At 47.7% G+C, this 13,904-nt stretch overlaps 1 protein-coding gene across 2 annotated transcripts in view; it reads right to left on the reverse strand.

The window, feature by feature from the left end:
* Window positions 1–1,299: 1,299 nt before the first annotated feature.
* The window catches only part of OVOL2 (ovo like zinc finger 2), a 34,519-nt gene continuing 21,914 nt past the window's right edge, over window positions 1,300–13,904 (reverse strand). For both annotated transcript variants that reach the window (XM_054541612.1, XM_002829986.5), the window contains one exon: window positions 1,300–2,094. In XM_054541612.1, the coding sequence (XP_054397587.1) occupies window positions 1,778–2,094 (317 nt within the window). In that variant the 3' untranslated portion in view covers window positions 1,300–1,777. The remainder of the gene's footprint in view (window positions 2,095–13,904) is intronic.

The following is a 13,904-nucleotide window of genomic DNA, read 5'->3' on the forward strand; positions in this document are numbered from 1 at the left end:
TGTAGGCAATGGGGTGTAGGTGATCGGGGTCAAGGTGATAGAGGTGTAGGTGATGGTGTGTTGGTGATTGGGGTGTAGGTGATCAGGGTGTAGGTGATGGGGTATAGGTGATTGGGGTGTAGGCAATGGGGTGTAGGTGATCGGGTCAAGGTGATAGAGGTGTAGGTGATGGGGTGTTGGTGATTGGGGTGTAGGTGATCAGGGTGTAGGTGATTGGGGTGCAGGTCATCGGGGTGTAGGTGACCAGGGTATAGGTGATTGGGGTGTAGGTGATCAGGGTGTAGGTGATGGGATGTAGGTGATCGGGGTCAAGGTGATTGAGGTGTAGGTGATGGGATGTTGGTAACCAGGGTGTAGGTGATCAGGATGTAGGTGATGGGGTGTAGATGATCAGGGTGTAGGTGATGGGGTGTTGCTGACTGGGGTGTAGGTGATCAGGGTGTAGGTGATCCGAACTTCCTACTCAATTCAGGCAACAGCTCCCAGCCTGAGGCAAATACCCCCCCAGGCAGTCAGGATGAAGAAACCTCCTTCCCCACCCCACATGGCCAGCTGCCCATGTTTTACCCTGTCAGGGTCTCACCTCCCAAGGCTCTGACGCAGGCCTCCAAGATGAGGAGATGGAGGTAGCAGAGGTCACTGTACTCAGCTGTCACACACCCTGAGGGAACTCCTGGCACTGTTATCCCACCTGCAAGTGAGGAGCCAGCATTTCTCATGCTCCAGGGTTGGCCCCAGAGCCCATTCAAGGGAGGGAGAAGAGCCTTCAGGCAGCACATCCTAACCGCAGAAAGCCAAGACCTCTGCAGAAAAAGAGACCAGGCCCATAAAAAGAGATCCAAGAGTTGCATTCCCTGCCATGCCACCCCCAGGCATCTCTGCCCACCAGCCTGCATGAGCCAGCCCCTCAGTGCAGGTTTTTCCAATTGGCCGTTTGTTCTTCCACCCAACACTCAAGATTTGCTTCTCAGCCTGGACAACATAGCAAAACCCCATCTCTACAAAAAATACAAAAATTAGCTGGGCATAGTGGCACACACCTGCAGTCCCAGCTACTCGGGAGGCTGAAGTGGGAGGATTACCTGAGCCTGGGAGGTCAAAGTTGCAGTGAGCCATGATCGTGCCACTGCATTCCAGCCTGGGCGACAGAGTGGGAACTTGTCTCAAAAACAAAAAAAGAGAGGAAGATCTGCTTCTTCAAACCCACACAACTAATACAAAGTAATCAACCTCCCCACCTCAATAACCTGAAGTTAAATATCACACGATAAGCCCTGAACAGAGAGCTGTAGGTCAATGTTCCATTTTGCTTTTAAAAGCTTCACAAGAACATTTCATTTATTAAAATAGTTTTTGTAAACTCTTTCAGAATAACAAAATTCATTTTCCTTGCTTAAACAGCATTTCAAGTAGAAGTATTTTTATTTCAAGGCACCATAAAATGATGATCTCTCTAAGAAATACCTCTCCTTCCGTGTGTGAAAATCCTTGGGGAAAAAAAAAATCCCACACGGTGTTCTTGGCCATCAGGATCGTGGAAAACAAACTTTGGTGAATGTGAGCAACCGCGCCAGACAGGACACAGGTTACAGGGCCTGACGTCACTACGGTAACTGACAATCTTGGAATGGACCCTACTGCTGATGCTTCAAAAGGACACAGAGGTGAACTGGTCACTTCTAATTAAGAAGAGCCAGTGGGGTGGGGGACGCTGAAAACCAAAAATCCACGTAGACATACGTGGCAGTGTGAATGTCTGTCCTCCCCTTCCTTCACCTCACTTCCTCTCCTCCTCCTCACTCAGGCTGGTATTCTCCTGGTGTGCGGATGTCAGCTTGCCCTGCAAAAGGGCTGCCAGTTTTTTAGATGTCTTTTTGAGAAACGAGCTGCCCGGATGGGCACTGTTCACGTGCAGGTACAGGTCCTCCTGAGTGGGGCCTGTGTAGCCGCAATCCTCGCAGACGTAGAGCTTGTCCCGCCGCTGCTTATAGGCGTATTGCTGCTGCACCCCGTGGATTTTCTTCAGGTGGGACTCCAGAGAGCAGCGCTGGGTGAAGGCTTTATTGCAGACATTGCATTTGTAGGGACGAATGCCTGCAAGGATGAGGGACAGACACAGCATCGGTTGGTCATGGCCAAGCCAGAACCACCCAACTATGAATCCAGTAAAAGTCATCCTGACCAAGGATTCATGGCAGCATGAGGACAATGGTTACAGCAGAAGATAAAACTGTCTACAAAAAATCATAGCATCCACCTGAGTAAACCTAACACAAACAGATGCCAACATAGAAAACAAACAAACAAACAAAACCACCACCTGCTTTAGGGAGGAAGATTTTTATTCTTCCAACTTGCATACCTTAATGTTTTCATATTATTGTTAGCAAAGTAAACTTTAAAAAAAATTAATTCGGGCCAGGTGCAGTGGCTCATGCCTGTAATCCCAGAACTTTGGGAGGCTGAAGTGGGCAGATGACTTGAGGTCAGGAGTTCGAGACCAGCCTGGCCAACATGGTGAAACCCCGTCTCTACTGAAAATACAAAAAACTAGCCAGGCATGGTGGCGTGCATCCGTAGTCCCAGCAACTCAGGAGGCTGAGGAAGGAGAATCACTGGAACCCAGGAGGTGGAGGTTGCAGTGAGCTGAGATCAAGCCACTGTACTCCAGTCTGGGCAACAGAGTGAGACTCCATTAAAAAAAAATTAATTTGGGTTTTCCCAGAAACAGAGCCTGGGACAAAGATTCCAGTACAAGTAGTTTATTTGAGAGGTGATCTTGGGAAGAACCTATACGGCAACAAAGATGTGAGGCAGGGAGGGGTAGGATCCAGTACAGGGGAAGCTACCCAGCCAGTTATGCGGTGGACAACCAGGGTCCAGTCTGCTGTGCAATGCAGGGAGACGGTGTGGCACACACCTTGGTGTCATCCCGCCCCTCCAGGAGCTGAGGTCAGTCACTGGCTGCCAGCTGCTCCTGGGTGGTTTTGATTCTCCATCCCCAGCACTTCTGCCTGCCTTGTGCAGACAGACTGGGCTCCAGCAGGAAACCCCTCAGGCAGAGGTGCAGGGGTGGGCAGTTGCCACTTGGACAGGTGTACCCAGAAATGGCAGATGCCCAGGCCATTGGCAGGACACTGAGGCATTTGTGGCAGTTATGAAAATCATTTCCAAACAAGATCTCATGCTGGTGTTAGAACTGGGCTAACATTGGACCTGCCTTCTAGCTGAGATATCACAGGTACAATATAGAGCAGGGAGCTCAGCCTCATCAAAGCACTGCCGCTCCTACCTCCATGATTGGTACTCACCCTGATGTGTATGGCAGAATGTCAGATAAAGAATATAAACATGGACTCTGTGTGTGTGCAACAGACTATTTAGGTGAGCTTGGACAGTACAGTATTTTACATACTTGCCAGAGCCTCAGAATCGCCTGGAGAGCTTTTGAAAATCTTAACTCACTTCTCCTAAGACCAACTCAGTGGGTCTGGAGTAGGAATCAGGAATCTTTTTTTTTTTTTTTGAGACAGAGTCTGGCTCTGTCACCCAGGCTGGAGTGCAGTGGTGCAATCTCAGCTGACTGCAAGCTCCACCTCCCAGGTTCACGCCATTCTCCTGCCTCAGCCTCCCGAGTACCTGGGACTACAGGCGCCAGCCACCACGCCCAACTAATTTTTTGTATCTTTAGTAGAGACGGGGTTTCACCATGTTAGCCAGGATGGTCTCGATCTCCTGACGTTGTGATCCGCCTGCCTCGGCCTCCCAAAGTGCTGGGATTACAGGCATGAGACACCACGCCAGGCCCAGGAATCTATTTTTAACAAACGTTGCTGGATATTCCAGTGTTCCACTTGGTTTTCAAGAGCCACTGATTAGGGTCTTTAAGATTCTGGTTGTGGTCTTGCCTGAGGTCAGGTAAGGTAGTGGCAGGGCAGAGACCTCAGAGCACACCCAGCTCAGTACCCTACACCAGCAAAGGTCACCCCTCGAGCCAGTGGCTGAATAGGAGGCTCACACTCAAAAAGAAGGTTGGGACTTAAAGGTGGAACAACAGACACTGGGACTACCAGAGGGCGGACAGAGGGAGGGGCCAAGGGCTGACAAACTCCCCATTGGGTACTACGTGCACTACCTGGGTGACGGGATCATCTGGACCTCAAATCTCAGCGTCATGCAATGTACCCATATAAACAAACCTGCACATGCACCCCCTGAATCTAAAATCAAAATTGAATTTTTGTTTTTTAAAGGTTGAGACTGGTATGTGACAGAAGCAAGCACACTAAGCAAAAATCTCACATGACAGATTCTAGGAAATTCCTGTAGGTCATATCAGCAAGTTTTATTGGGCTTTAAGAAACGAATTGGCTGGGTGCTGCACAGTGACTCACATCTGTGATCCTAGCACTTTGGGAGGCTGAGGTGGGCGGATCACCTGAGGTCAGGACTTTGAGACCAGCCTGGCCAACATGGCGAAACCCCGTCTCTACTAAAGATACAAAAATTAGCTGGGCATGGTGGCACATGCCTGTAATCCCAGCTACTGGGGAGGCTGAGGCAGGAGAATTGCTTGAACCCAGGAGGCAGAAGTTGCAATGAGTCGAGATTGTGCCACTGCACTCCAGCCTGGGTGACAGAGTGAGACTCCGTCTCCAAAAAAAATAAATAAGTAAATAAATAAATAAATGAAATTAAGAAATCACCATAGTAAGGTTTTTTTTTTTTTTTTTTTTTTGAGACTGAGACTCGCTCTGTCACCCAGGCTGGAGTGCAGTGGCACTATCTCGTCTCACTGCAAGCTCCGCCTCCTGGGTTCACGCCATTCTCCGGCCTCAGCCTCCCGAGTAGCTGGGACTACAGGCGCTTGCCACCACGCCCGGCTAATATTTTGTATTTTTAGTAGAGACGGGGTTTCACCATGTTAGCCAGGATGGTCTTGATCTGCTGACCTCGTGATCCTCCCATCTCGGCCTCCCAAAGTGCTGGGATTACCGGCGTGAGCCACTGCACCCGGCTGTAAGGTCTAACTTAGGCTTTCAAAGAGAGGTTACGGCTGTGAAGGAGACACACGTCACAAAAGCATGGCAGCTGAGAGAGGGTGAATATGGTACTGGGGATGCATGGAGCATGAAGGGGCCACTGCCACAGCCACGAGACCATCCTAGAGCCTAGAGACAGGAGGGATGCCACCTGGAGAAACCCGCAGACCCTGTACAGATTCCCGGGCCTGCCTCAGGGACCCCAGGCACTAGGTCGGGGGCTGGGACTAGGAAGCTGCAGTTTTATTTTTAACATTTTATTTTATTTTATTTTATTTGAGACTGAGTCGTGCTCTATCACTCAGGCTGAAGTGCAGTGGCACGATCTCGGCTCACTGCAACCTCCGCTTCCCTAGTTCAAGCAATTCTCCTGCCTCAGCCTCCCGAGTTGCTGCGACTACAGGTGCCCGCCACCACAGCCGTCTAATTTTTGTATTTTTAGTAGAGAAGGGGTTTCACTGTGTTGGCCAGGCTGGTGTCAAACTCCCGATCTCAGGTGATCCACCTGCCTTGGCCTCTCAAAGTGCTGGGATTACAGGCATGAACCACTGCGCCTGGCCCTAATAGTTACCTTTTATTAAAATATAAAAAATAGGCTGGGTGTGGTGGCTCACGCCTGTAATCCTAGCACTTTGGGAGGCCAAGCTGGGTGGATCGCCTGAGGTCGGGAGTTCGAGACCTGCCTGGCCAATACAGTGAAACCCCATCTCTACTAAAAATACAAAAATTAGCCTGGTGTGATGGCCCACATCTGTAATCTCAGCTACCTGGGAGAATGAGACACGAAAATTGCTTGAACCCAGCAGGCAGAGGTTGCAGTGAGCTGAGATAGTGCCACCGCACTCCAGCCTGGGCAACAGAGCGAGACCCTGTCTCAAATAAATAAATAAATAAATAAACAAAATAAATAACAAAAGGTTACTATTAATAGTTGTTTAAATTTAAAAGTAATATACCCCCAGTTTTATGGTGAAAAATAGCAGTAAATTAAAAAAATAAAACAGAAAAGATCCCTTTGTCACCCCATGCACTTCTCCTTCCCCAGTCCTAACTCGCAAGTTTCTTGTGATCCTTCATGTTTTCTACAAATTATATATACGTACATTTTTATTTTATTTTATTTTACTTTATTTTATTTTTTGAGAAGGAGTCTCACTCTGTCTCCCAGGCTGCAGTGCAGTGGCACAATCTCGGCTCACTGCAACCTCCGCCTCCTTGGTTCAAGCGAGTATCCTGCCTCAGCCTCCCGAGTAGCTGGGACCACAGGTGCCTGCTACAATGTCCGGCTAACTTTCGTATTTTTTTAGTAGAGACAGGGTTTCACCATGTTGACCAGGCTGATCTTGAACTCCTGACCTCAGGAGATCCACCTGCGTTGGCCTCCCAAAGTGCTGGGATTACAGGCATAAGCCACCACGCCCGGCCCACATATATATTTTAAGATTAATAAATATATGTCATCTCTGGGTGTTGCCTGAGCAGGAGAATTTTTTAAAGCTTCCCCAGGAGGCTCTAGTGTGCAGCCAAGTATGAAAACGAGAGTTCTAAATAAATGCACATTCATATTGGCATATGCACGGATGTACATTTTTCTGAAACATAAACCTGGGGTTCTGGAGAGAAGGTCTGGAGGGTGGTGAAAGCTTACACTTGCCATTGCATCCCTGTCTGTACTGCTTCCCATCTCCAACTACCTGCCAGTATTAATAATAATAATTTTCATATTAACTGTGGTTCCTTCTGGGCAGTGTAATGACAATGAATCTCCCACCTTTTCTCTTAAAACTATTCTAGGATGGGTGCATGGCTCACACCTGTAATCCCAGCACTTCGAGAGGCCAAGGCAGGAGGATCTCTTGAGTCCAGGAGTTCGAGACTAGCCTGGCGAACATGGGGAGATCCCTGTCTTTACAAAAAAGTAAAAAATTAGCTGGGCATGGTAGCATGCCCCTGTGGTCCCAGCTACTCAGGAGGCTAAGGTGGGAGAAATCACTGGAACCCAGGAGTTCAAGGCTACAGTGAGCCATGATTGTACCACTGCACTCCAGCCGGGGCGACAGAGTGAGACCCTGTCTCAAAAAAACAAAAAACAAACAAACAAACCCTCACCAATCAAGGTTAAGAAAGTTTTAAGGCAATATTTAAAAAATCAAAATATTGAATGAATGGATGAACTCTGTTGGTTCCAGGAAAGAAAGGCCACATCTTTGGGACTAGTTTTCCACGTAGGCAAGGACTACAGGCTTCTCTCCTAAGGAATGCGCCCGCTCTAGCTTTCATGTTTGCACTGTAATGCAGACTTTGTGTTTTCCCGGCCTTCTGGGCCCATGCAGCAGTGAGCAGCTGGCTCCCACTACCCAGCAGATCAAGCGGCAAACTCGGTTTCAAACCTTCAGCTCATCAGAGCAGAAATCCACCCAGAGATTAGTTGCTCGTTTCACTAGTTAGTAGAAATAACCGACTGCTGTTTTAAAACATCCAAACTAAAAATATGGGGAAGCTGGCCCACTTACATCAGGCTTTAACCTGGATGCAACAAACTCCTGGAGTTCCCATCCTCAAAGGTGATCTGCCCCCTAGGAGAGGCCAGCCAGGGGGTGGCCCCGTGTGCACAGGGCCACATCTCCTTCCTCTCTTCAGTCAACACATCCTCTGAGCATCTTCTATGAGCAGAGCACCCAGCAAGGCCTGGATAGCAAAGGCTAGAAGATTCCAAAGCCCTGCATCATGCAAACAACAGAGATGATGGCAGTGGGAGCTTTTCTTTCCAGGGAGGGGCTAGAATTCGAGCCTGGCTTGGAAGATGAGTGACTCGCAGGCAGAGATGGAAAGGAGACATAGGCCCAGAAAGCTCCAGTTACGGCACTTCCGACTTTTGCCAAATGCACTGCTCTGTGCCCCAGCACTTCTGCTTCCCCATTTTCTAGTGTAAACGCCACCATTCACCCCTCATTCATTGGTGCAGGCACTGCCATGCGGCAGCCCCTTGGTGACCCTTTCTAGGCTTGGGAACAAGCATCTCCCTCCCAGAGCACCCGCATCACCCACACATTCAGGGGGACAAAGGTGGCCAGAAAGGAGCCCTGGGCAAGAGGGACTGATGCCAAGGCCCCTCCCATCACTGAGGCTCACCCATCTTGGTGCTCTCACGCAAAGGCCAACCGTGCCTGTGTCTAAAGCAGGACATGGGAACTGAAGAGCACCATCCATGCACTAGACGTCATTAACCTACTGACACCCACACAACTGTGAGTCCAAGGCCACTGAAGAGCCAGGCTGCAGATCTGCTGCTCATTAACTGAAACAGGGGCAGGCTGCTCCAGCCCGAAAGGCCGTTTCCTCACCTGTCACAGGGGTGTCATAGCTCTTGCATGGCTGCTGTGAGGATTAGCCGAGATAGACTAAGTTCTCAATGGGATACAGCTCAACATAATGCAGATAAGCCTCATTCATAAGCTGGCTGCTGACCAGCCTGGCCAATATGGTGAAACCCCGCCTCTACTAAAAAATACAAAAAAAATTTAGCCAGGCATGGTGGCGAGTGCCTGTAATCCTAGCTACTCGGGAGGCCAAGTCAGGAGAATCGCTGGAATCCGGGAGGCAGAGGTTGCAGTGAGCTGAGATGGCGCCACTGCACTCCAACCTGGGTAACAGAGCGAGAATCTATCTCAGAAAAAAAAAAAACAAAAACAAAACATAAGCTGGCTGCTGGGCACATGAGTATTTTGCAGATTTGTCTTTAAACTGTACCTATATGTATACTTTTGTATGTGTTACTTATTTCACAACAAAAGAAAAGGATAATTTTTTAAAGTGTGGCTGGTGGAGGAGAGGGGGGACTGCTTTCGCCGTTTCCCTTTTGAATTTTGTACCATCAGCCTGTCCTACCTAGTCAAAAAAATATTGTTTATTGGGTTATCAAAAATGGTTTGTTGTTTTCAATTTTTTTACCCCTAATAGCAAATCAAGCTTCGTGCCACACATCCTCAAGGAAAATTCTTCACTTTGGAACTTTCTAGCTGCTTTCCTTGCTATAGCTCAACTGCTCCCTTACTGAACTTTATCCGAAGGCGAACTTCAGTGAGAAGATTTTTACAGGCATGCTTGTGGGAGTGGACATTTACAGCAGCCTCCCCGGAAAGCAATTTGGCAATGGCCATAAAAAAAAATCATAGTGTATCTACCCTTTGGCCCAGCAATTTCACATCAGGGAAATTATCCTACAGGAAGACTCACACAGGGAGGCGAAGGATATACAAGATATACTCATGGTAGGATTGCCTGAAATGAAAGAAAGGAAAGAAGGAAGGAAAGAAGAAAGGAAGGAAGGGAGGAAGAAGGGAAGGAAAGGAGAGAGAGAAAAAGAAAGAGAAAGAAAGAAAGGAAAGGAAAGGAAGGAAGGAAGGAGAGAGAGAAAGAGAGAGAAAGAAAGAGAGAAAGGAAAGAAAAGAAAAGAAAAAAGAAGGAAGGAAGGGAGGGAGGAAGGAAGGAAGGAAATCTGCAAATGGAAACAAATGTCATCAATTGAGGAATAGGAAAAGCACAGTCCCTCAATATTGGAAATTTTGTCATGATTTCTTTTATTATTATTATTATTATTATTTTGAGATGGAGTCTCACTCTGTTGCCCAGGCTGGGGTGCAGTGGCACCATCTCAGCTCACTGCAGCCTCTGCCTCTCGAGTTCAAGCGATTCTCCTGCCTCAGCCTCCTGAGTAGCTGGGATTACAGGCGCCAGCCACCACGCCCAGCTAATTTTTGTGGTTTTAGTAGGGACAGGGTTTCACCATGCTGGCCAGGCCGGTCTCAAACTCCTGACCTCAAGTGATCATCCCGCCTTGGCCTCCCAAAGTGCGGGGATTACAGGTGTGAGCCACCGCGCCTGGCTCCAAGATATATATTATATGAAAAAGCAATATACATTAAAAACTTTTGGGAAAAAAATTAAATGGTGGAACTGGGGCTTGGCATGTGAAGGGAGTTTACATTTTTTTCTTTCCTTTTATCTCCTAATGAACATATTACCTTTTTAGCTAAAAAGCAAATTAAGATAAAATACAAATTAAAAATAAAACAATGAAGCGAGGGTTTGTTAACTGGACCAGGCAATTCCGCATGACAGCATTCAGGCCACTAGGGGTGGAGGTGACTTGACTCTTTCTTCTCCATCTGCCCCACTCCAAACATCTCCCAATCTGCATTTTTCCCAATCTAGTCAATTCTTCCCTTTGGGCTCCAAACAAAGACACCATTGTTTTCTCTTCTTTAATCAAGATGGGATTTGTGTGCCTTCTCCTCCCTCTGAATGTAGCCCCCGATGGAAGATAAGGACAGAAGGCGCCCTAGAGGGCGGGCCAGTGCCCCCTCCCCACCTCCCTGACCTCAGAATTGGAATTCCTCGGCTTCACCCTGTGGAACTTAGCAGCTTCCCCAGGAATGGCATGAGCCCTGAACTGCCTCCTTTATTCCAGCCAGCGTTGTTACGTTATAACCAGCGCAGGTTTATGACCTCCCTGGGCCACATGGCTCCCTGCAAAGCCTTAACCGGGAGCCCCACAGATGTGTATACCCTTCTCACCTGTTTATGGCCCTTTACACTGTCTTCTCTGCAGCTTTTTATATCGTCTGAAATCTTTTACAGAATACGTAGTCATTTTACAAATAAGCGAAATAAAACACTTTCCATAAATGCGGGACTTAAATGATGGGCCTGGCACATCGAGCACTTCCGAAGCAATAGTCTGCATTTCCCACATGCTCGCTCCTGGGGACTCTGGCACTGCCGGTCCGCGGACCACCCTTTGAGTAGGGAGGGTGTGGACACTCAGTGCAGAGTCTTGTGCTTGAAAGGGCTGGTTATTATTTTTTCCTCTAAAATACAGATCTCCTCCCTCCCCTCCCAAAGCAAATCGTTTACTTCAACAGAGAGCCATTCTTAGGAAGCATCCTAGCCTGTTCAACCTAAAACACTTAAATAAATCCAAAAGAATATCCTATAAATGCTATATATATCCTATAAATATAAAGGCCCATGTTTTTCACAGGCTATGAACTGAATACACATTCATTTCCTGGAAGCTCATGTCCCCTCTCTCTATTTTGAGCTGGTCAGCAGGCAGAATTTCCCATGTTGGCCTCAGTGATCCTGTCAACTTCACTGAAGTACAGCAAGTCCCTCAATTACATAGTGGCTGCTGCTGGCTTCCCATCCAGACCGCTTTTCTGGGTTAGTGCATGTCCCCAGCTGTCGTGTGGCTTCTGGCTGTCCCCTTCTTTAAGGAATCAGCACTGGGCAAGGGACCTTCCAGATGCTCAGGAGTGTCTGCCTGACCTCGCCCAGGGCAGACAGCCCTCAGCCAACGTCAGACTGAAATGGGGGTAAAAAAGTCCCTGCCCCAACCTTGCCTGTAGCAGATCCATCGTGGAGTCCATTCACACTCCCGATCCCCCCTGGGATGGGGTCGAGGCTGCACTCCAGCTAACAGCAAAACCCATGCTCATCCTCTGCCATCACAGGCTCCTCTTGACAGCCCTCCCTCAATAAACCATTTGATGGGAAGCCGCTTCCAAACCCCATCTAAGATAATTTGGATTGAAAATAGCCACTTGTTTTCACAAAATATTACAGAGTTTTTCTGCACAGGTCAGTTTCTCTCTTCCAGTCTTCAGTAAGACACCATTTAACTAACACTCCCTTCCCCTCTTTCTCTCGTTCTCTTTCTCTTTCTCTCTCTCTCTCTCTCTCACACACACACATACACCCCCCTCCGATTTACCTTTCTTGGGTGAACTCACAGCCAAAAAAGAAGTCCTAATCTTTTCTTTCATCTACTCGGATATTAATGTAAGACATTTTCAGGTTCTAGTTTCCCTGGATCTTTTCCAAGATATTTCTTTGTGTTTTGAGTCTTTCCTTAGATATCCTGTTTGCTCAGTAATTGCAGGGGATAGGAAGAGATGGGGGAGTGGGGGGTGGTGCAGATTAACCCTGATTCTCTACCTCACTGTCTTTGCCCACCTCATCAATATTATAGCTACAATTCTCCAACAAAGGGTCCTGGGCCCTGGGTCCAGGCCATGGCCTGGTCTAATTGGACTGCAAACAAACATACCCCTCATTTAACTATCTGTCGTATTTATGTTAAGTGTCTATATCTTTGTGTCTGGCCTAAATACAACATTTACTTATAAGAACCAATAGCAAAAATACAACCCTCACAGCTCAATCAAAGGCAAGACCAGGCCGGATGGGTGCAGTGGCTCACGCCTGTAATCCTAGCACTTTGGAACGGTAAAGCAGGCTGATCATCTGAGGTCAGGAAGTCGAGACCAGTCTGGCCAACATGGTGAAACCCCATCTCTACTAAAAATACAAAAATTAGCCAGGCGTGGTGGCAGGCGCCTTTAATACCAGCTACAGCTACCTGGGAGGCTGAGGCAAGAGAATCGCTGGAACCCAGGAGGCAGAGGCTGCAGTGAGCCAAGATGGGAGCCACTGTACTCCAGCCTGGGCAACAGAGCAAGACTCCATCTAAAACAAAACAAACAAGGAAACAACAAAGGTAAGGTAAGACCAAATTCCCACTGAATTCCAGTAAGGTCTTTTGGAGCTGGTGAAGTTTGTTCACATGAACTAAAACATCATCTGAGAAACCCACATTTTTGCAGTTTGTACAAACTGTCTCTTTTGGACAGAGCTGAAGAGATAGCTCGGCAAGCCCATTCCTCTGAACTTGCCACCAGCTGATGTGTCAGGAAGCCCCCGGCTGCTCTTTCTGGTCTTTTATTACGTGGAGACACACCTTCATCAGAAAACAGGTCAGGATGGGGTAAATAGGTCTAAAACATTTCCATAGTTCCATTTGTTCATCCCTTTAAGTGTCAAAATGATGATTAAAATTTTTAAAGGTTATCTTAGTGCCATCCAATGAAATTAAAATGCAAGCTGATTTATAAGTTAACATTTTGCAGAAGCCTCAAACAAGTAGAAAGAAACAGGTGAAATGAATTTTAATGCTATATTCTGTTTAACTCATTATGCCCCAAATACTACCATTTCAATGTAAAATCCACATTAAAAATTGAGATTTTTGGCCGAGTGCAGCGCCTCATGTCTGTAATCCCAGCACTTTGGGAGGCCGAGGTGGGCAGATCACCTGAGGTCAGGAGTTCGAAACCAGCCTGACCAACATGGAGAAACTCCATCTCTACTAAAAATACAAAATTAGCCAGGCATGGTGGCTCATCCCTATAATCCCAGCTACTCAGGAGGCTGAGGCAGGAGAATCACTTGAACCCAGGAGGCAGAAGTTGCAGTGAGCCAAGATCAAGCCATTGCACTCCAGCCTCGGCGACAAGAGCAAAACTCCATCTCAAAAAAGAAAAAAACAAAAAAATTGAGATTTTTACACCTCCTTTTTTTGCATTACAACTTGAAACTTAGTGTCTCTTTTGCGCATACAACACATCTCAATCTAGACCAGCCACTTCTCTGAGACTCAAGAGCAACACACAGCCAGTGGCCGCCGGACCAGCCAGCGCACCTCTAGATTTTTCACTCCTAGCTGCCTCCTAAGCCCTAGGCTTTCCGCTAAGGCGATAACTGTGAAGCCCTTTGGGAAAACGTCAGGTGGAAGGTATTTTCATTCACTAACTTAAATGATTTTCAGCACCCTCACAGGAGTCACTAGAAGAGTAGGAGATGGAGAAAATCTGAGAACCTCAGGTTGGGAGTCCGAGGGGGTACAGGCACCCCCTTTCTTGCTTCCTCTGTGGGCAGAGGACATCTTGGCACCACTGAACTCACACGCTCACAGCCTCCTCCACAACCTACTAAACCCCAAGATGAAGTGTGCAGTTTGTG

Source organism: Pongo abelii, chromosome 21 (genome assembly GCF_028885655.2).
Source record: "Pongo abelii isolate AG06213 chromosome 21, NHGRI_mPonAbe1-v2.0_pri, whole genome shotgun sequence".
Taxonomy (NCBI): Eukaryota; Metazoa; Chordata; class Mammalia; order Primates; family Hominidae; genus Pongo; species Pongo abelii.